The sequence below is a fragment of the Glycine soja genome, chromosome 7, assembly GCF_004193775.1.
Source record: "Glycine soja cultivar W05 chromosome 7, ASM419377v2, whole genome shotgun sequence".
NCBI classification, from domain to species: domain Eukaryota; kingdom Viridiplantae; phylum Streptophyta; class Magnoliopsida; order Fabales; family Fabaceae; genus Glycine; species Glycine soja.
In genome coordinates, this window is record NC_041008.1 from 44,790,139 (window position 1) to 44,813,363 (window position 23,225).

General features: G+C 35.4%; 4 protein-coding genes across 6 annotated transcripts; all 4 read right to left on the reverse strand.

The window, feature by feature from the left end:
• Positions 1 to 544: 544 nt before the first annotated feature.
• Positions 545 to 2,020, reverse strand: LOC114417688 (F-box/kelch-repeat protein At3g06240-like). The gene has a single exon (XM_028382781.1). The coding sequence runs from the start codon at positions 2,017 to 2,019 to the stop codon at positions 892 to 894; it is 1,128 nt and encodes a 375-aa protein (XP_028238582.1). The 5' UTR covers position 2,020; the 3' UTR covers positions 545 to 891.
• Positions 2,021 to 3,345: 1,325 nt separating this feature from the next.
• Positions 3,346 to 9,333, reverse strand: LOC114420037. 2 transcript variants are annotated; one of them, XM_028385878.1, is made up of 12 exons: positions 8,815 to 9,333; positions 8,197 to 8,380; positions 7,998 to 8,066; positions 7,800 to 7,898; positions 7,578 to 7,657; positions 6,660 to 7,488; positions 5,678 to 6,372; positions 4,796 to 4,880; positions 4,660 to 4,711; positions 4,524 to 4,552; positions 4,173 to 4,220; positions 3,346 to 4,074 (listed from the first exon to the last, which is right to left on the reverse strand). In XM_028385878.1, exons 1-12 carry the CDS (start codon positions 9,057 to 9,059, stop codon positions 3,898 to 3,900), a joined length of 2,592 nt encoding a protein of 863 aa, XP_028241679.1. In that variant the 5' UTR covers positions 9,060 to 9,333; the 3' UTR covers positions 3,346 to 3,897. The 2 variants fall into 2 exon arrangements, with proteins under 2 accessions (XP_028241679.1, XP_028241678.1); XM_028385877.1 differs by having other exon boundaries at positions 4,503 to 4,552.
• A 1,471-nt stretch (positions 9,334 to 10,804) lies between these two features.
• Positions 10,805 to 13,854, reverse strand: LOC114420039. Its single transcript, XM_028385881.1, has 3 exons — positions 12,074 to 13,854; positions 11,597 to 11,806; positions 10,805 to 11,415 (listed from the first exon to the last, which is right to left on the reverse strand). Exons 1-3 carry the CDS (start codon positions 13,307 to 13,309, stop codon positions 11,263 to 11,265), a joined length of 1,599 nt encoding a protein of 532 aa, XP_028241682.1. The 5' UTR covers positions 13,310 to 13,854; the 3' UTR covers positions 10,805 to 11,262.
• A 498-nt stretch (positions 13,855 to 14,352) lies between these two features.
• Positions 14,353 to 22,743, reverse strand: LOC114420038 (probable histone-arginine methyltransferase 1.4). Of its 2 annotated transcripts, none has more exons than XM_028385880.1 (15): positions 22,283 to 22,743; positions 21,935 to 21,997; positions 21,581 to 21,683; positions 19,369 to 19,509; positions 19,170 to 19,273; positions 18,912 to 19,010; positions 18,753 to 18,822; positions 18,466 to 18,562; positions 17,719 to 17,773; positions 16,885 to 16,968; positions 16,328 to 16,405; positions 15,813 to 15,916; positions 15,536 to 15,708; positions 15,302 to 15,453; positions 14,353 to 14,814 (listed from the first exon to the last, which is right to left on the reverse strand). In XM_028385880.1, exons 1-15 carry the CDS (start codon positions 22,463 to 22,465, stop codon positions 14,713 to 14,715), a joined length of 1,608 nt encoding a protein of 535 aa, XP_028241681.1. In that variant the 5' UTR covers positions 22,466 to 22,743; the 3' UTR covers positions 14,353 to 14,712. The 2 variants fall into 2 exon arrangements, with proteins under 2 accessions (XP_028241681.1, XP_028241680.1); XM_028385879.1 differs by having other exon boundaries at positions 19,369 to 19,512; positions 22,283 to 22,741.
• Positions 22,744 to 23,225: the final 482 nt, after the last annotated feature.

Consider the following 23,225-nt stretch of genomic DNA (forward strand, 5'->3'; position numbering starts at 1 on the left):
CATCACCAACCTCAATAAGCTAGGACTAATTTGATACTCCTACTGCAATATTCATGGAAGAAATAGGGAGAAACTCAGTTAAAAAAATTTGTAAACTTTAAATAGAAAGGAAATGGTGAGAAAAGAAACAGGAAAGGCATAACCTCCCTAGTGGTGCCATTGGCAATAATGAATCCACACAGTATGCTTTTCCTAAGCCTTCACAGTTCCACAGTCAGACTAGAAAATTCATATTCTTTAATAAATTAGTCATTACAAAAGGAAAAAGATTAATATATTCCTATTTATTAGTAAGTATTTAGCATTTCTGCAATAGCAAAAATAGGTAGAGTAATTCTTGCCTCTTTGGTGCACTGTTTGGCTGCTTCATATTCATGCCAATATATGGAGTAAACGTGCAATTTTATATTGATAAAATATATATTCATCAGAGTTATGGTAAATCATGTGCAAATCAATACAAAAATATGAAAATAAACGCCCTTAATTTAGCATTGGAGCCAAGATTGATAGTACTGATTTCACAAAAATGTTGACATGTATCTTAGACTAAATAGGACATCACATTATTAATAACTTCGTATCCAGTTCATATCAATAGTGTTATCAGCTATCAACTGAATGTTCCAATTTAAGATTTGGCTACATATCATGCTAGCAATGCCATAAATCACTATTAGGGCTTAAGCTGAAAGCCTAAAACTCCTGTGAGAGAGTGAGAGGATATAAATTACAAACAATAACACGGTAATAAGGTCATGCACTTTGCCTATTACTTTTTCATGCTATAATACTAGAAGGATTCATAAATCATAACACAGAATAAGTATCAAGAAAATAGTAAAGGTATTAGAAAATATTTCACAACCTAATTTTTCTCGTTCACTATTGTTACGCATCTTCTTCAGCTTGCTCACTGTCACAAGGGAGTGAAAGTAGAGAGTCTGAATACACAGCCACCTGGTGTTGTCCACGTGAACTATTAGAATAGGATCGATACTCTAGCAGCTGTCCCTCATTGTTACATTTTGTCAACCCAGCTCTTCCATCTGTCCCTATAATATCACCACTTTTTGTAGAGCAAATTAGGGAGAAGTATTGATTAGGAATGTCCTCAATAGACACATCAATAGTCTTAGTCCAAGATGATTGCACTTTATATTCTTGCATGACCCATATTTCTGCTTCGGAAACATGTAGACTGAGAGATTCTCCAAGTACGGCCAAATCACAAAAATTAAAGTTACATTCAAAATCAACAGGCAGAGGTATCTCTGAAAAACTCCTTTCCACTGTATCGAAGGCAACAATAACTTCCATTGATACATCATGGCGAAAAGCCAACCAGTGAATGACACCATTCAAGAACAACCCAAGTCTGATATCATCACAGCAGTTCATATAAGACAAATGCACACCCTCGATTACTTTCCACGCATCAGCTCTGAGCGAGAAAAACTCCACACGGTTCACAATATCATCCGAGTTCGGATTGTAGGACACTTGAACCACCAAGTAGTCATCTGTTAATGGGTCATACCCAAAACCATATAGAAATGTGTAAAAAGATACACCCATATCAACAGGTGAGTAAGATATTTGTTTGTGGGCACATGTGGATGGATTCCACACCCATAGACTTCCACAACAGTCCAAAAGTACAAAACCTCTACAGGAACCTAGGATCTGAACATTACAACAAGTATCGGTAATAAGAAAATTGATGTTTAATGCAACAGAAGCAGAATCATCGTGAAGGGATGCATTGAAGTCTATGGATCGGGTTATAAGAGAAGAAGTGTCAAAGAACACAAGTCTGTGTGTGCGTGCGGCAGCTAGTTCAAAATGTGATTTTGCAAAGTGAGGGTCAGTGATAAGAGAGAGCCACGACTTAGAGACACATTTGAAACGTAGAAGAGACTTGACCGGCAACCTCAACAAGATTTGAATGATCAATTCCTGTGGCAGAAACACGGTCTTGTTCCTTCTCCTTAATCCTCTGCGATTGTCTCTCTTCATTTTTGGGGACTCTGCAGCATATTTAACTCAGATATCTATATATATATATATATATATATATATATACACACACAGAGGAGATAAAAGAAAGACGCTATCAAAATTGTTCCTTGTCTAGTACTCTTCCCATGCTTCTTCAGTGTTTAGTACTCTTCTTGTTTGACCAGTCCATCCTAGAATTATATGCCACAAAAAATTGGATCAATGGTCAACAATAAACTAAACCATGCATATTTAATTATTTATGGGCCCGTTCATTATACTTATTTTGTAGAATAATTTTTTATTATAAGAAGACATTGCTGTTTTTTGAAAAGTTTTTTTTTTTATGCAATTGTTTTAACTCATCAAAATAATCGAAAACTAAATATAATTTAAAAAGCGATTAAAATAAGAAATTATTTTTCTCATAAAATTAGTTTTTAAAATATTATTTAAAATTATAAGAAAACATAAATTTGTTTCTACTTTTTTTAAAAAAAATCCTTTTAAAAAATCACTAGAATGTTCTATAAAATAACTTTTGTAAAATATTAGTATTTTAGTTTAAGATAAATGTTTTTTTTATAAGAAACTAAAATAAATCTAAATTACATAATCATATATGGATGATCAAAAGTAAAAGTGTTTTTAAAGTCAGACTACCGCTTAAAAAAAAAAGTCAGATGCCTTATTAAAAAATTCACATAACTTGAGTATTTTAATTTTCTCCTTTCATAATAAGATTTAAGGGTTAATATTTATTACTTCTACTCCTACATAAAGAAAAAAAAAATCAACCCTTCTAAAGTGAGTCATTTACTTTCGAGAAAAAAACAAATAATCTCAGTCATTGTTAACAAAACTATAATCAGCAAAAAAAAAATATAACGATTAATTACCAATAGAAAAGGTATAAAAATAAAAATATATTTTCTAACATCATACATATTACTTTTGTAAGAAAATCATTATACATATTACTTTTCTTTTTAATTTAACCACTCTATTAGTGAATTTTATAGGACCACTTTAGAGAAAGAAAAACGCAATTTTCATCAAGTAAAATTTTACCATAACATTTAACTTGTAATAGTTAAAAAAAAGCAATAAACTAAAAAACGTACATAAAGATTATTGCAATACTTTCATATAAATATTTTGCTTTAGGGATTTTCGTATAAAAACTAAATTTAAAAATATATTGCCCAGAAATCAAATTTATAGTTTAACCAACTTATTTTACACTTACGAAAGTCTGAAAATTAAAAGCTAAAGGAGGAGTAAAGTGATGTTCAAGAATCTCAAATTCCACTTCCACCCTTCACATAATTAAAATCAATCAGCTTGACCAACAAACAATTATAGTTCTCATTCAAAATAAACAGGTTACAATTCGTCCATTTCGGGTTCAGATGACCCATAATTGGAAGAATAGTCCTCCATTTCCTAGTCAACAGTACCCACTTCTGACTAAACGCAATCCTAGACGCTAACTTATATACAAACATAGTTTAGGGATTATTTTCAGACAATGGTTAGTCTGAAAATAAAAAAAAATAAAAAAAAAGATAAACGTTACAAAAAAAGAAAGACATCTAATATGTATACATCATGATGCTGACATCTTGCTTAACAATGGAGGAGAAAGCAAGGCTAAATGGTGCATAGTATACTGAATTACTGATCCCATACTATTCATACAATAGCATGCAGTTTCATAATTCTCAATTTTTATCATGTATATGTAATGAGGCTTTCACCATCGTCCAGCCCCCAAGACTGGACAAAAGAAAGTTTTTGTTTTACAAAAGAAAAAACTGACTAATAATTTTCCTTCCACAAATCATCAGCATGTTCAGCCATAGTGTGCAAAACTTAATGGTTTAACCGTTTAATTTAAACAAGCTGCACTACAGCAATGACCCTTAGGGCACCGTTTTGAAGAAGATCAGCAAGCTCATCAAATAACAGGGCAGTTCGCCATCCCCATCCCTTAGGAGCTTTAGGTAGAAGAGTGCCTGTTTGTTTAAAGCTTCCAAACACCGTCATTTCTCTCTTGGATGGGACGGTCAACTAAATGTGAAAAACAGAACAATCTCAGAATTTTAATGGAAATGATAGAACATCATGAAGCACCGAATATTAACGCTGTAATTCATTGCTGATATTACCTGGTAGCGTGCAGTCACCTTTTCCCGCGAGTCAACATACATATGCACCTGATAATACATTTCATAGATATAGAAGTCAGAGCTAACATCTAATTGAGTAAGAAGGTAATCACGGCAATCAGCTAGCAAGTAGCAAGTATAAATGCCAGGCCATATAATCAGCTGTCTATAAAAACAATTTTTTTTAAGAAAAAAGGTGTTGTACTACTACAAAAGGCATTACTCTATATTAATATTAATAAAATAAAGGATTTCAAACTTAATAGCATAATCTAATTCCAAACTATCTTTAAGCCCAAACTCATCAAATAGGAAAACAGTCCAGCTAACCTTTCTATGTATATCAGTTACCTCTGCCTTCCGACGGTGAAGAAACAACCCTGCATTAGCATTAAAAATAAGCTTCCAGACAGACAAAAGATTTTCTTTATTTAATAAATATTAATTCACATCCCAAAGGTGGGAATTTGATGCATTAAAACATTACCAAGGGTTCGCCGTCCCTGGGGGTCTTCATCATTAAAAGCTTGTACACTGACCTGGATATTAAAAAAAATCTACTCATACCAGGAGATGCAAAAATCATCTTAAATGAATATAATGATGAATTGAAGTCCGTGTACCTTCCACAAAGAACCAGCATAGAAAACTTCTGGAGAATGCTTGACCTGGCCATCACCAAGCCTATGCACATCCTCAAAACGTACACTGCAAAACCAGTAGAAATTTACAGAACATTTAAATAAATCAATGAAGCTTACTGCCCAAGAATTTGGGAACCCTAAATATAGAAAAACATAAACAGAAGCAACAGGGACAAGACAAAATATACGAGTTATATGAAAAAACAACCGAAAACAGAAATACAAGAAATAATAGAAACTGCAAGTCCCTCTAAAATCACACCCAGATTGCAAGACACCTTCCATGGATTCAGGAAACAGCATTGATCATAAAATATTAGACACGTCAAATCCAATTTAAAAGGCACATATATCTGAAAAGGTCAAGAAAGAACCATCATCCAAGAGAGAGTATGTATAACTTCCCCTCATCAAAGCAGATAACTCAACTAAAATAAGAGGGGGAAAGCAGTTCTATAAAAAATAAACACAATTGAAAGGAAACAATGAGAAGAGAGAAGGGAAGAAAAGTAGAGGAAGATGGCACACGAACAATACGAGTATATGAATATTTAATGCATATGAGGTTTAAGAAAGTCTTAAAAGTCCTGCAAAATAGCATCAACAACCAGGTTCTTGTATGAAAGTATCAGAAGAAAACCATCCCAAGGAAAAATAAAAGAGAAAAAAGATATGTTAATATTAAGGATACTGATATTGTGAATAATAACCGAGGAGGATTATCAAATCTAATTGACACACCACAAGCTTGTGGCATGGTGAATATGCAAAGTTGTGGCACAAAACCCAGCCCATATGACAACTATTAATATACCCTATTTATGTTAAAAATTGCCAATAGTTGCAAAGCGGTTAACTTACCCAAAGCGAAAAGGGGGGAAATGGCTTAAAGGTGTTTTCAAATCCAGTGATATGGAACTACTGTTGACATTGTCCCATTCTATACCAATGGTATGTTCCGGTGTCTCTAACATCTGCATGGGAATGCCACCAGTACTTGCACCTCCAGCAGTAGTTCCAGACATGCTGCTTTGCAAGCCCATTTCATATCCCCTTTGTGTTAGCTCTGTATGTACATTTGTTCCATTACTCCCTCCCAGGCTTAGCCCAACTAAAGCTGTCAAGCCATCTCCAGCCAGGTCTCCATTTGGGTCAGCACGTGTCTCTGAATCATCATTGGCTGCAGACTGAGGATAGTTTCTGTTGCCAACACCAAATGGTACACGAGAAAAGACAAAACGTGTAGGTGGCGAAGCAGATGCTGGAACAAATGTAGTTCCACGGCCAATACCTGCAAGCCCATCAATAGCACCTCTAACATGTACTCGTACAGGTCTAAAAAGGCCATTTCTTTCGCCTGCAGAAGATTCAGCAACATATATATTTCCCGCATTGCCAGGCATAATGTTCTGATTATGTTCTTGTGCGTAAGATCCAGTGGTAGAAGCTCCATGTGAAAATGCAAATTGCTTCTGACAAGTGCAAGCCATACTCATGAGGGAGCAAACTTTGCATGTATCAGCAGCAATTTCTTGTACCCTCTGACTAAGAAGCATCTACAAAAGGAATGAAGTTTAAAACACCAAAGCAATAATGTCAACAACATTTCACAACCAATCATTTCTATACCAAGTTCAATGACCTACATATTTAAATATTTTCAGGGATAGAAGTTTTTTGAGCCAGACATTGGGTTTGTTTTAGAAGCAAAATGAAAATTATAACTTATTAAACTTAGTTGCTTTAGAGGCATTATGAAAAATATAACTCCAAATTATATAAGCATTTTTTAAAATGGCAAATGCAATACTAAATTTAAACAACAAATTAATCTCAGCCCAACCTGCAGCCAAAGACCATCATTTACAGCTTTGCAAGGGAAACCTAATTCTTCAAGTTGCTTTCTGGCATTTAGAAGTGCATCAAAAGACATATTGCAATATAAAAGGGAACCCCCTTCAAATATATTGAAAAATGCATCATATTCATCTCCATGACCTCTGTAGTTTCCTCTGGGGTGAGATTTAAGCTGTCTTCTGCCAACAACCTGGCCATTCCATGAAAATAAAGGTGTTCCATATCTTCCCCAATCACTGGATGTGAGCTCATTACAAGAATTCGATGAAAAGCAATGTCTTGATTGATCTCTATCTAACCAACTATTGTTCTCCAAATGGTAGCAAGGTCCTTCTTCAGATGGCCCTTCAATACCCACTTCAGTGGCTCCCATACCAGTAGCTCCAGCACCAAGAGGCATCTCAACATAACACGATGTTCTCATCCCATCTGTATCAGGCAATGAATTACTCAATGACGGTCCTTCCATGTCACAAGAATATCTTGGATTCAGGTTTGGTGAACTGGCATATGAAGCTTGTTGAACCCGTTCATTGGAAACAGAAACCCCGTCGTTGAAGTCTGCCACTGGATCTGCAAGCTTGACTAGAAGACTAGGTGTGCTAGGGTCCTCTAGATCAGTTTTAAGACTCATTTTCCCCATGCCAGTTTCCAACCTCTTACTAGTGCAGCTATCAGTCACACTTTTTCCCTTGGAGCTACCAGAATCAGCATGGACACTGGTTGCAGACTCAGTACCAGAAATTCCATGCGCATGATGTTCAACCTTGCAATTAGCACTTTTTGCCAGGAATGTATGCAAAGCCAATTCAAACCTTTTTTAAAAGTTTTAGAGAAGTGTTATGCAGTTTTCAAAACCAATCTGTTAATCACAAAACCAAATAAAGACTCGGGAGCCACTTACCGTTTCTCTTCATTGGGTATCCACAGATCATTAGAAGTCAGTAATGCATGTAATGTTTGAGATGAAAGTTTAGGAAGCACCTGCAACAAGAAAATGTTGTTTAATACTTTAATCCAGTGATTCCCACTTAATCCTCGCCCTTGTAATAAACATATATATGATCAAGAACCAGAAGAACCAAAACCACCAGATGCATGCGTGCACTTGTATTTTCCCCATTACCTCTTTCAATTCCATGCCACCACTTTGACAGAGGTAGCCCCAGCATGCAGTTCTAACACGCTCCCCATGAATGCCATAGTCTTGGTTCTCCGCAAACACCTAGCTTACAATCATACACCACCAATAACTAACCAATAAAACTATGCATTATTATTTAAATTTGACAATGGGGCTATACAAGCATCTGGGTCCTTGAACCTGATAAGCCAAGAAGTTTGAAGTCCACAGCTCAGATATAATGAAATCTGTACAAATTCCACACAAATCCTGCATAGATAGATGTATAGAACTATAGACAGACCAAATAAAAAGTATTGCAAAATTTAAGAAGCAATTTAACAATAACTAATAGAATAAAACATATAAATGGTTTCAAGTTATTGTGAAAATATCATACCTGCAGGTCAAGAAAGGAAGCAGCAGCAAGAACACGAAATGCATTATTATCATTAAGCTTAGGGTGGTGTCCATATAGATATGCCAAAGCCATTGCAATTGCCTCATCATTAACATTCTTATCATCAACATGAAGAGTCACAACAGGAGCACCGGCTTCTTTCCAAGGCCCATGAAGCATGTTCCTATCACACACACATCAGTGTTCAGAAGATAAGTAATAACAAATGTTGCAAGACCAACAAAATAAAGAATCCATTCGACATGTACTGTCAGTGACTTAACCAATTAGAAATCATCCTTAGTATAACTACTATAGGTTTATTAATATACAGCGTCTGGGTTCACAATTCACACAACAATAGCAATATAAAAGCATGTGCTAAGGAAAACAAAGCACAAAGTTTAGGTATCCAAAGAATAAATTAAGGATGATAAAGATTGCAAAATTCTGTACACAGGGCAAAATAATTCAGACGTGTCAGTCAGTAAGTAATTTAACAGGCTCCATCTGCAACTAAGAAAGAGAGAAAACAAAACAGCGAAATTATGATTTCTACAAAGAGAAGAAGTAAGCCAAGTGAAAGAAACAGAAGAGAAGAGAGTGAGGATCGTTTACCTGAAATACGAACTGCGAGAGAGGATAAGACGATGAAGGCGATAAGTGGAACCCATAGCATTGACAACGATATCAGAGAAGGAACCGGAATTGAAGCCTTCGATTTGGACATGCTCGCAGAGGGAAGCCAGGTTGCAATCGACACCGCGCAACTCGGCCGCGGCGCCATCGGAGTGCTGCGACGGCGGAATGGTGGCGATTTTGGCTTTGGGATGTTCGCGGTACTGAGGCTCCTCCATGCTCATCAAAGGCACACTCTCATTCTCGATCGATCCAACGCTTTTATTTATTTAGTAATAATAACCTTTTTTTTCTTCTTCTCCTTCTTCTTGCGTCTTGTGAAACTCAATTCTCAATTCTCAATTATTCATTGTGTTTGGCTGTTTGCTTGACGATTCAGTGCAACGCTCCGTTGTGATCGAACCTTGTTTTGTGGATCACTTTAATAATGTATTTTTCATTTTTCCCAAATGGAACACTAGACCTTTTTGCAGCTTACATTACTTTCGAATACAGAACGAAGACTAATAGTGGGAGAGAAGAGTGATAGATAAATAAATAATTTTTAAAATTTTTTAGATTAAGAATATATAACAGAGAAAAAAATATTTAGTCCTTATTAATTAAATAAAAGTAAAAATGTACTAATATTTTTTTATCTTTGTGTAAAAAATGTATAATGAAGTCAATTTTAATAAATAAATATTTATAAATTGTAGTTTAATACTTATCAGTAACATTTAAATTATATTTTTTGTATATTAAATAAAAAAATTATTTATTCATAATTTTTCATATTTCAAAATAAACTTAATCTTTTTTTTGGGACATTTCAAATAAACTTAATCTAAAACCGTATAAAATTTATTTTAACAGATATAAATAAATTTTAACTAAAACGTGTTGTAGATGAAGGTGATTGTCAAACGTGCTATTGTAATTGTATTATAAAATATTAAATCTGATAACTAATTATTTATGATTTGCCCATAAATTGAATTGTTTGATATGATAGTACTTTATTTATTTATGTTTGTGTAGTGGATATTGTTTTTCCCTTTTACTGTTATACCCCTTTGTTAATAGTATTAAATTTTGAAAACAATGTTTGATATGATAGAAAGAAAATGAAAAATAAAGGCTTTTTTTTTTTTTTTTACAAAAGCCAACATTTCTATCCTTTTCCTCTTACCCCCAACCAAACAAGAAAAAACACATCATTATTAGTTAATTTCTTTCTTCACCTCCAAACATATTATGGGTAGGTTTCGAGTTCGGGGAATGTAAAATTATGAATATGGGAAAAGTTGTGCTGGAGGTGGCCAACCCAAGACAATGAATGAATAATCCTTGGAGTGTTGTGTGAAAAACCTGTTATGAGCGCTTCTGATGTGGTGGCAAGTTGCTTGAACCTTCCACCACTGGCGCATTTGGTAGCTTGCTGTGGGCTCAATTACCATTTTTGTGACCCAGTTTTGTGGATTCGTAATACATGGCCCGAATTTGACTTATTGTTCAAATTTCAACGGCCACTGCAGCAGCTGCTGAAAGCATGCCAAGAAAAACGGTTTGTGTGTGAAGAAGCAAACAGGGCACCCATTCCTACTTTTTCAATATTTCATCTTCAATAACTACTTATAACCCACTGCTAGGCCGATTTTAGTGGAGCACGAAATATTTCATCTTTAATGCATGGGGATAAGGAACATAAGGAAGTGTCAGAAATTTATATGTATGTGTAGAAACTAACATTCATGATTCAGCATGAGGAATAATGCTAGAATAAAAATTGAATCTTGCTAACTAAAAGAGGAAAGCATTTAGTGTGAAAATCATAACAGAGCACAATTTTTACCTTCCAATAAAAATATTTTTATTTTAAGTTTCTTAACTGGTTAGCATTCTATTTATCTTGTTGCCATAATTTTTTGACGACTTTAGATCAATTGGAAACCCTTCGCTTCACATATGCCAAGCTGGAAATATCATCTTTAATATTTCAAGTTCGCACTGCCTGTAGATCAAATTTATTATTCCTGCAATTTGAATTGATTTTCAAAATTTCAGATTTTACATTACAACTAATCTCCCCACATATCCTACCCCCTCACTCACCTACTCACAATAACCAATGAGACTTCTAAATGATAAAGTATCTAGTGGCTCTAGCACGAACTTCCCTTGGGAAGATACTGGGCATTGAAACTTAAATACTAGGAAGATTTTTCAAAAGATAGACCAAGATTCAGTCACGAAAAACCATTCTTCACTTGTGTGCCCAGCAATTCGCTCCATCAACTCCAACTTTTGACTTTGATGGAAGTGAAAAACTACGAATTTTCGCCAAGTGTCCCCATATACCATGACCACCAATTGTGGTATAGTTGCCGTTTCTTCCAGACTTCATCATGGACATTTCTTGCAGGACTTGATAAAGTAACGGTCATATCACGGCGATGATGGTGCATTTTGATCTTGCTCTATTATAGAGCGCAATGCCATTTCAACATCAGCAAGTGGTTGCCCAGCATAGAGTTGAAGCTGCCTCTTTTTCACAACTACGACTTTCTTGGCACGTGATATTATTTCTTCATTCAGTTCCTGCAAAATATTAGAAGTGCCCCTTAGGATAAGGAATGTATAAAACATGATTGTACACTCCACAGCTAACTAAAGGTTCATAAAATTGGCCACTAGATGATCAGTTCCAATTTTCATATGCCTGGTTCAGGTGTAGCAATGAGACATTTCAGTTTTATGTTATGGCATATAAGATTCTTACTTGTATTGACATTGGAACTGCATCAGCACTAAAAGACCCCAAATCTTCAAAAAACGATTTTAATAGAAAACAGAAGTTGTTGGCATCAGCATGATCCTCAAAAGCAACAGTATAGGAATCATCATCACTTTGTTCCTGTTCCTTAGAAGTGAACTTTAGGCTATAGAGACCTTCTGATCCTTCCTCGGAATCTCTTTGCATGAGAATGACCTTCACAAATATAGATTAGATAGTCACTTTATGATCAGATGTAACTGGATACACAAAGGAACATGTATAATAACTAAATGATGGTTCAAGCTAACTTATACAGGTACCAGAAGAGCTCTACAGTATATTTGTGTCCTGCAATGCAGGACATTGGCTTTGTCAAGTTTTTAAGGATAATGAGGTTTTGAAGATTCATAATGGTGCAGTAATGGGTAGACATTATCCAACTGAAAAACAAGTAAACAAAAAGAACTTTCTTGCACTTACAAAAACATAACGGAGGTTCAGCCACCACATATCAGTTTTAGTATTTGCTTGCTTAACTTTGACTCTGTTGGCTGCTGAATTTTTTTCAGACAATCCATTCCTTAAACTGCCATTTATACTGTCTCGCGTCGCCTTGGACTTGTCATCAACAAATTTTCCTCCTTCTTCCGAAGGAACATTAGAAACACTCTTCTGCGTCACAGCATCCTGTTGATTCACTGGTTTATCTTCATGTAACATTTGTGCATGATCAGAAACATCACTTCCATAATCTTGAGCTGCCTCCTTACTTTCTGAACCCCTCTTCTTTACCTTAGATTCGTTCCAATCTCGGTTCCCTGGAAAGCCCTTGGGAGTTTTTGTAGCCTTATTAGAAGGACTTTTGAATTTAAACTTCTTCTTGAACACCAATGCCTCATTTCCCTTATTCACGTCCTTATTGACACCCCTATCCACACCAGCAGCAGAATTCCCACGAATATTAATCTGTAACCCTGCTGAAATATCCTTAGCACTACCATTTATCCTATTCTGCAGCCTTAACAATCGCTCACCAATCTCTTTCTCAATACCAAGTCTATTACCAGAAACAGCACCTTCATCATCATCCACTTCAAAATCCTCATCCTCATCCTCTTTCCCTTTCTTCTCTGATTCAATTCTCCGCGCTTCCCTCGCCATTAACTTAATTTCCTCGATTTTCTTCTCCATTAAAAGTTGCTCCTCAGAAAGAAAAGCATTGCTAGCACCATTAACAGGCAATGACACAGTTTTCTCATCCCTATTTTCCCTTCCATCTATCTCCAATTCCCCGTCTTTCTGGTTGGATTTGTAAACCCCAACAATCCAAACGGTGTATATCGTCTGCAACACAAAAAACCCAAGAAAATACAGACCACCGTATTTGAATATATCCATAGCAGAAACGTTCTGGAAAACACCATTGTCCTTCGCGGTACCCTCGGAGACTTGTAACTCTTCAAATTTATCTGATTGTCCGGCGGGAATTTCGACGCAGAGGTTGTTGTTTTCTTGAGGCAATACGATAGGCTGTGGCGGCGGCAGTGACGGTAGAAGAGGAAGGGCGAGGGGGTAGGGTTTAGTAAGGATTTTCAGAATTTTGGGTCGCAAATGGTTTTTCCTGTGGCGTTTTGAAGAAATTGGAATACGAAGAGTGGTTCGTCCGGTAGCTTGAGGCGCGAGGAGAGAGGAAAGAGTGTTATGCGCAGTAGCCATTGGAACCTCTGCTCTGCAACTGCAAGGTTTGGAATCAGTGTGGATGCGTGTTGCTTAGGTTAGTTTCCTCCATGAGAAGGAGTTGAACTTTCGTTCCGTTTCAGTTTACACCTTTGAAGAATTCACCGTAATCATCGTTTCCTTGGGCTTGATTTAGCCCAACTGTTTTTTGTCTTTAAATATAGGTATTTATAAGCTGCACCTCCCAATATGAATCATACACCTCCCAAAAAGCCTCAATGGTAAAAAATACCCTCATCCCTAACACCTTCTCTCCCTCTTTAACGAATGCGGTGTTGCCCATGCTCCACCACCATCAACGGCAAAAAGAAAGTATGCACCTTCTCCCCGCCCCACAGTCACTGTCACCTGCAACTGGCTCAAACTCCCTTCTACCACCTTCTTTGCCCGCATCCGGTGCTCCACCAACCACCTTTTCCCCAACAACAGAGCCATTCTCTTCGACCACACTAAAAACATCGTCGTTTGAACCAACCTTCCATATCGATAGAGAGATAAAAGAGAGAAGAGAGATGGGAGAGAGGGAGAAAAGAAAGAAGAGTGAGCATAAAGAATTTCAAATTCTTACTTTTTTATAGATTTTAAAAATAATACAATTTTAAAGTAACCAATGCTTTCATAAATAACTAAATTCCAATTTCTTTTTAAATTCTCCATCCCGTCAACAAATTTTACCACAACGCATTTGAAATTCCCCCAAAAAAAAAATGAATTCCCCATCCAAACACAACTAATAAATTTATTCCAAATGCATGTCATGATTTCTGTCTCATTTCAATTTTTATTCCTAATTTCTGTCGAACACTTCCTAAAAAATGGTACAAAGAACCTTTAAACTAGCAGTGGCGCAATGAATAATCCTCATAATAACATGGCTTTACCTATACAAGACCTGATAGATCCACTTCAAAAATAAGCTTTCATCTTTTTTCACATATTTAGCTTTCTATTAAGTGAAATTTGAGAGCCAAAGACATGAAATATGAAATTTTAAAACCAATAAAAACATGATTTCCAAATCATAAATTAATAAATAATCATGCATTGAAAAGCATGGCTTTAATTAGCCCAATCACTAGTACAAGCAGAGAGTATGTTTAGGACGAGTCCTCATTCTCTGCAAACGTTGATAGCCTTACAAGGGCAAATTTGAGCTCAACAAGCTAAGTAAATTCCTAAATTTGCCAGGCATAAGAATCCGATATATTGTTTGTTAAAATATGCAATCGAGTGAATGGGTCACAATCACCCGCAATAAATTGAAAACAATGTTGATAATTTACAGGCAAGGGGGATGTCCAAATACAGACAAACGGCCCCCAACTTGCTGCAACATGGTAAATTCATGTTACAAACAGAAATTTGGGTTAGGATTTATCAAGTTAAACATTCCGCATCAGTGAATCAATCTGAGCACATGAATTAAGCGAAGGCTGTTGCACTATTTCTGGTTCATCCAAATCCTGAGATTGAATATGTATATCCTGTCAAAGAAAGTCATTGTCACTGACAACACCAACAGTAAATAAAACCCGAGATTGGATTGCTGTTAAATCATTGAGGCAATTAATCCAATAGACTAGCTGCCCTAGGGAGCCAACATGGGAATAGCCAATATTCAGTTTCATTTTCTTATCTGGGCAATTTCCAATTGATCATTAATCATTTTTGATAATGAAATAACAATTATTTCTGACTTTGATTAATTCTCTCTAAACAGAAGACTAAAATTTGAATGTTGGGCCTCTTAGTCTAGTAGTAATGCCTATAAGAATACTTTAGTTTAGTCAAAAGACCGACAACATACTTATTAAGATTTCCTACTATGCCATTCTCTGTATTCTACGTTAAATTTAATCTGACAAACTCTGAAGACAAAAAAAAAAAAGCTTTTTCAAGCTTCAAACTTTTCTGATTTTCAACTCATGAAGCGAGCAAGGAAACAGACAGATGAGACCATAAATTCAATACCTGTGTTTGTATAAGTGGTTGAGATTGCTGATCTTGAGCTAATGCATAAGCTTGCGGTTGAGACATTCTATAGTAAGGTTCTTTTAGATCAAGTTTACAGGATGATGTTTGAAGAATTCCTCCTTGTTCAGCACCAGGACCCCACATTTTAGCTAATGCAATTTGAAATTTTGCTCATTAACATGATCGTGCAAGTATAGCAATAACAAGTAAAAGAAAAGAGAGATTACCAACCTGACAATGTCAAGTATATTGTATAACTCTGTGCATTGTGGGCAATCAAGTGAAGCCTGCCAGTAATTTCTTGTCCTGCCATGACATAAATTGGTTGAGAGAGAACACAGCGTAACTGGTACCAATGAGTTGTTGGTGACCCAGGAGCAGTGGTAAGCCACCTTTGCACAGTACTGTGGATTTGTAATAATTAGAGAAAAATCAACAGACTGGAACAATAACCGAACCTTCTAAAGATAGAACAGGCTAGACCTTATTAATAAAGAGGAATGTGTACCTTCCATCGAATAGCACATCAAACCAACATGCCAACCCATGCACTCTGGTGCCCACAGAGGCTATGAATCTCAGAGGAATATCAATTTCATACAGTTCCTCCTCCTACAGAGTAGAAAGTGATCTGGTCAGTGGTAAAAAATTCATAGTCAACTTTAGTTCAAGCATTGAAAGAATATAACAAAAACAAAAGGAATGAACACAACTAAGTCCTTGGCCAACAGTATACTATTTGTACAAAACAATGATTCATAGCCAGAAAAATGGATGCCTTTTTATATAGTTTCAAAGAATTTCTTCTTCCAGGGAACAACTCAAGAAACAATTACAAGCTAACAGGGACTACTATTAAAAGGGTTTCAAAAAGGAAGTGTTTTTGCATTAAAAGAAATTGATTAAATAGACAATTGAAATGCAATCAAAATAAATCAGCTTGATTGATCAGAGTGCAATTTACCAGAACCAACAAGACCCTAACAAGATGAAACAAAGGAAAGGTGATTCACTGATTCTTACCTTTATTTTGGTGAAGTCTATCACATGGAACATTGAAGGAGCTATTAACAATCTTGGATCAAAAGCATCCACCACAGGCTTTATGGAGGAAATGAAATGGGTAGACCCCATTAGTGACATAATTATTTTTATTAATAGACCAAATTTATGGCAATAAAACCAACAAAGTATACGAGTAATACACAACACTAAAAATATATCCCTAAAGGCTGAAAGCAATAGTGGCTAACAAATGTTTTAATATCTAGACCTATTTCTGTTTGCCAATTCAAACTACAACAGTGCATTTCTAAGTTTACATCATTCTCGTCTGAATAAATTATAAGAGTCTCAATTTCTTATAAAATCCATAAGCTCACAAGTAATCAGACGTTGAAAAAGTAAAAATGGAAGCAAAAATTTAGTTTGTTACACATATTAATAGTATGAGAAAAGGAAGCATCACATTTGATCTTTTCCCTGTTCAAGGAGGGATCCTCCCCTAAAACAATCATTTCACACTGTAATCCAGTCTACTGTATAGCAACCTTCAGTAAATTTCAGCAAAGATTTGATACCTGAGAAAAGTATCCTTGAAATGCAGTCCCATGTAGGGGTGTTAAATCAACACCATAATAGTTTTGCTGCTGCCAGAACAGGGCCTGAACAACAACAAATAACGAGTTAAAAAGAAGAAAAGGAGTACATAGAGACACAGAAAGGAACAGGCAGAAAAGCAGCAAGTTTTCACTGAACAATAATCACTATGATGCTTTACACCATGATGCAATTCTAAACATATTTGCTTTTTTCCCTAATCCCCCTGTAGTGTAAGGAATCATAGCTGAACGTCATTGAAATCCATTTAACTGGACATCTGAAGCAAAGCTCTGAGATAGACACTCCAGACTGGCTTCTTTGTAATCCTATAAATGCTTTTACAAAGATTAGCCTCTTTCATCATTATATCTTGATGCCAATTCCAGATGGCAAAACAATCCTTTTAAACATTGTTGTTAAATGACGGCACCATGGCTACCTTGGAGGAATAGCATGGCAGATTTTTTGCCAACCGCCATTGAAAATTTGTGAAGGGAGACCCGCTATGTCAGTACCATAGGCTGCAATGGCATGTTTAATGTTTATGTGGCCAAATTTTATCCTTCCGCCATACACCACCATCCACCAATGATAACACTGCTATGAGATATTGAAACAAAAATGTGGGGGGTGTCTGAACATACATGTGCAAACAATTATGCAACATAATTTCAAGAAATAGATAATGAACACACACACACACTTCTCAGAAGTATGAGCTATAGAACAAAATGTCTGTGAGGGAGAATGCAGACATAGAGACACACTCATCTAGAAAAAAAAAAAAACACAAACATGCATTAATTACACACCTTATTAGCAATTTCAATAAACAAATATTCATCAGTGAAAGGTGCCATGTGAATCCTACACCAGTAATAAATTCAAGGTTAGGATAAGACAATAAAATAATTAGATGATTACAAGCATTGAGAAGGAAAAACTGAATGCTTTAAAGGGCATGTTCATTTTTTTTAAGGAAAAATGTTCTTATTTTAAGAAAATGTTTAGAGAATTTTATGATAATTAAGTTTAAAATAATTTTGACAGTTAAAGTAGTTCGGGATTATTTTTTTAAGAAAAAAAAGTTTTACTGCTTTTCTCATTTCTCATAAGTTGCAAAGAATAGCTTATGAAAATAAAGCCAAATCATAAACGTTTTTTAAAAATTTATCCAAATGCACCAAAAATCCTATATCATTTGAAATTGAACAATGTGGCATATATATCATTCAGAACAAGCAAGCAGCTAGACCTTGAAAATTCATATTTGGCACAATTATTCAAACAAAATGTAGGTGTAAAACTTGAATGACATTTTTTAAACATAATGTACTTGATATTATTGTTAACTGTGATTGAAATAGCAATAGATGTTACCATTTATAAAAATTGTTAATATGTCAATAGATGTTAGGGTAAAATTAAATTTAAATAGAAATGTCACTTTGAATAAGCAGAGAAATATTTGCCAATAACTTGCCTCAGTAGAATCATTTTGTCATAACTCAGTCACATGCTAGAAGCTCAAAGAAAGACAGAAAAGAGTGCTAATTTACCTTCCCACAGCTGGAAACATTTTTCCAGCAGGAACCAGAAATCTATCTCTGGCAATGACATAAGACTCCAGCATTCTTTCATTGACTAACAAGGTGCCTGCATAACAACAAAGAAGTTTTTCCAACCTATAAAAAGAGTGGAACTTCAGCATGCCATGCTACAACTTAACTCCACTACAGACAGCAAAATCAAAACATATTTGACAATATAGATACATATAGAAATTATACAGTGAAAATCGGCATTATTTTCAAGTTTGCTGGAAGAAAGTAGAATATGAGCTTACCCATGGGCTCAGATATCAGAATATCTGCTTTCTCTGGTAATTCAACATCCTCAACTTTGCCTTTGATCACCTATATAAAATTATTAAATAAAACAACTCTGAATAATAAGATACCCAATAAATATCGATTATAGAAAAAAACTAGGAGACAGATCTCACTGTAATTCGTTGAGCCAGTGTTGGGTTTCCAGCTATAAGTTTCCGTGCATATTCTGCCATTTCAGATGCTTCCACAGCATAAACATGTTTTGCACCAGCCTAAAAGTGAATGCCAAAATGACAAAAACTTATAAAAAGCTCTAATTGTAGGGGGCAAGGAGACACCAAGAATTTTCATTAAATAAGAATCAATCAAACAATGACACGTATCATATGCTACAAATAGACTTATATGCCCAATTAATGTGCTTAGCTTACCTGAGCAGCAAATAATGACAAAATACCACTACCAGCACCCACATCAACTACAACACGACCAATGAAATCAGTACGGTTCTCAAGAACAGCAGCATGATAGGTCCCTGAAACAATATTAACTAATTTGTCAGATCAAGGCAACATATATAGGTAGAATTCAAACAAACAAAATAAGGACTGCTAGAACACAAAGTATAACCTGTCCGCACATAGTCCTGCAACATATTTTGCTGATGCAGAAGTTGTCCATAATAATGAAAATACATTTTAGAAGATGATGACTCTATCTTATCATCAAATTTGCTTTTAGAAGTTGTAATAGTTCCATTTCGTCCATTTCCTTCTGGATTAAAATAAATAAATAAATATAAAATTAAACAATATCATGCTTTGCTGAAAAAGAAAAGGAAAAAAGAGAGTGATGTATGAGAACAAGTAAAATAAAAGGACCTCTGATTATAATCCATGCTTAAAATTTAAAAAATATAACCAACAGAAATGTTTGGCAGGAGGGAGAACTAACAATTTAGGTGCCAGCAACATTAAGGAAAAGTGGAAAACTAACAATCAACACTACGTAGAAAATAGTACAAGCAACGTCATCCAATATAACATGAGAATTACTGCAATATGAAATTTCTTTACTCTTAAATAATAAAATTAAAAATATCCCAATTCCTCTTTTAAACATCGATATTTGACATCAAACAAGGTTTCACTAGCATTAACTAGCCTAATAAAATTTGTTAAGTTTGCTAAAGATCAACTTCCAAATTATTTAGTGCATAAAAGAAGAAAATTTGTTTAGCCAGCAGACAAGTTACAACTGTGATGAAGGAAAAAGGTTTTTAGATAAGATTAATAATGCTTTGTTTGGTACGCATGAAATAGGAAAGAAATGGCAAAGAGGGAAGAGAACTAGGGGTGAAGCGGTGAAGTTCGCTCATTTGGTAAGCGAGAAATACAGAGGAGAGATTACAAAAAAAACAGTGGGCCCCACATGAGTATATTTCCACTCTCATATGCAAAGAAATAGCATGAAAGTGTGTTAGCTTATTGACATCAGTTGAAAAGTCGCCTTAATTGTGGTTGCCCCAAGCCCACCTTAGTTGTGGCCGCTTTCAGATTGACTTAATTGCAATCTCAAGGGTGGTGGTTAGTCTCACAATGACTAGAGATATGGCTTTAGTATAGCTTATAAAGCTTGGGTAGTCCTCACCTTACAAGTCAGTTTTGTGTGGTTAAATTACGCCTCAAGCCCAAATTTTAAGATGGTATCAAAGCCTTCCTAGATCCATTGTTGGGCCGCCTGCATTTGCCATGCTCCAGGCTGATAGCACTGGGCGTGAGGGGGGAGCATTGGAAAGCCACCGTAATTGCTCGTATTAATAACGAGTATAACCTCGAACCTTTAAAGCAAGTGCTATGGAGATTGCGAATGCTAGCATTAGCCTAGCCATCCACATTGCAAGAGCTCTGGGTGTTCTTTCCATTGAAGTTTCACAGAGGTGGTCTACTAGCTGCCTAACTTCTGCAGAAGAACATGTTGGTTCCCTACCTCTAACATGGCTTAACTGCAGCATCTTTGGGGATTGCCTTAATTGCAACCTCCAAGGTGGTGGTTACTGGTTAGTCCCACATCAACTAGAGATATGGCTTAAGTAAAGCTTATAAAGTTTGGGTAGTCCTCCCGTTACTAGCCAATTTTATGGGTTTGAGTTATGCCCTAAGCACAAATAATAAAAACATCTTACAAAACTAACCCTCACTTTCTCGTGCTACTCAAGTACTCATGCTGAGACAGTGTTTTTTAAGCAGATAATTGATTTACAATGGTCACAATCAATTATGCTCACACTGTCACACATATTCGATTATTTGTTGACACAAAAAAATAAAATCAATTCTGCACAGCTTGCTTCCTGAATTATGGCAAGCCATAGGAGTGGCAACGGTCAGAAAAAAAATAGTGATTACATATTTAAAGGGTAAAATGGTATTTTTAGTAATAATTTAATTTCTTTATTTTCCTTTCTTTCTAACCAAACAACCTCATAATTTTATTTCCACATTATTTCTCTTCTATTTCTCTTAAACCAATATTTCCACTTGATTTCTTATCTCTCTCACCTACCTATTTCGCTCCCTCTATTTCTTTCCTCTCTACCAAACACGGCATAAAAGAAAAGGCTTACACCTTTTCATTCCATGTTTTAGAGGTCTAATAACTAATAGTTAGTTGGTGAATAAATATCACTCTGACCACCAAACATGACCTGGAGCAAATAATTAACAATAATAAAACATGAAAACACAAAAAAAAAAAAGCCGTTGCTGATGCGCAATTGGAATAATGTCATATGACAGAGACTATTCCACAACAAGTTTTACACAAATTTTCAAAGCAGCACCTTGAGCATTTACTTCCTTCTTCCACTGTTGAACTACACAATGGAAGGCTGCACTCTCCTCATCATTTCTAAACTGGATTGTGACTCCCCTGGAATACAATGTCTGGTTCAAAAATAGCACTGTTAAAATGCATCAGCATTTGGGAACAAACCAATGAATTACTTAACAGCAGTATCACGCCTGTATCACAAAATGTATCTCGCAAACCCAGTATACAGTGATAAAATGAAGAGAGAAAAAAATGCATTAAGACAATGTAACATCAAATGTTTATGAACACAAACAACAATGACACGAGTATTGTAATTAATTTTCTAACCTATATAGTTTATCACAAAGATTCTGCTCCGTACCTTTTTACCAACATCGGATCCTTCCACCAAGCAAACCGATAGAACAGGACTCACCTTGAATAACTGTTAAGTTAAACCACAAATTAACAATAATAATTAAGAGATCCTAATGAAGATTGTCGTCTAATTCAGTGAATTTCTCGCCATTAAGTGAATAAAAAAAAAAAAAAAGCAAAACGCAGCATTAGAATTGGACGAAAAATAACAATAAAACGACAAGAAAAACAAATTTTCAAAATTAACCCTGCCGCCGAATAATAAGATAAAACGCACAGCATAGTATCATAGCTCAAAATTATTTTTTATTATCGCAATAGCTAAGGAAAGAAGCATAAGGTGAAAATGAACCTGAACAGTTCGAGGATCAACATTGAATGGAATCTGGTGAGATTGGTGATGAATTTGGAGACCGTCAGAGTTGAAGCGAGCAATTCCCGGCGAAGCCGAAGAAGAAGGAGCCAAAGAGAGGTCGGAAACTGATGCCAAAGCGAACTCTGGCTGCTTCCATTTCTGCCCTAACGATTCCTCCATTATTACTTTCTCTCTTTCCCCACCCAGTCACAACCCACTTTGTCTTACTTAATTTCTTTCAAACCAAATAAATAAATAGGATCATGAATGATAAGACGCGTGAAACTATGCGCGAGTGTAATTATTAGAGAATAAATCGAACTGAAACTAGGGTTTTGGGGGTTCGAAAAATTGAAAGCCGCCAAAGAAAGGGTTTGGAAGAATTACTGTGTGTCAGAGATATATGGGAGTTTTATTCTTAATTTTTTTTTATTACTTACTTGCTACATTAACACGTGAAATTCAGAGTTTTTCTGACCAAGAGAAGGATTCAGTTGATGACAAGATATTTATTTATTATGTTAAAAATTAAATTAAGATGTAATTTCTTTTAATGAAATGCAATTAGAAAGGGTACTGCACTATTGCTGACCCTTCCGTACACTATTGTGCTACTTTTTTCTATTCCTTCTTTCTCTTTTTTCTTGTTCCATAGTATCCGATGTTTCGCAACAAGCAAGATTTTCCCAATTTACTGGGTTATTCACTGCCTTGATTCTTGTGGGGCTATCGACACTGTACACAGACTTGTCGAGGAGGACACTAATGTTCCGGATATAATTCAGCTATCTTTTGAATAATATTCTAAATTCCAATTCTAAATAGTGTACATTTATTCAATAAAATATCTAAAAAATGATTTTTTTTCCATTAATTGCAACTATGTTAGTTAAGAGTTTAATTTCGAGAAATAATAATTTTTAAAAAAACTTATTTTTTA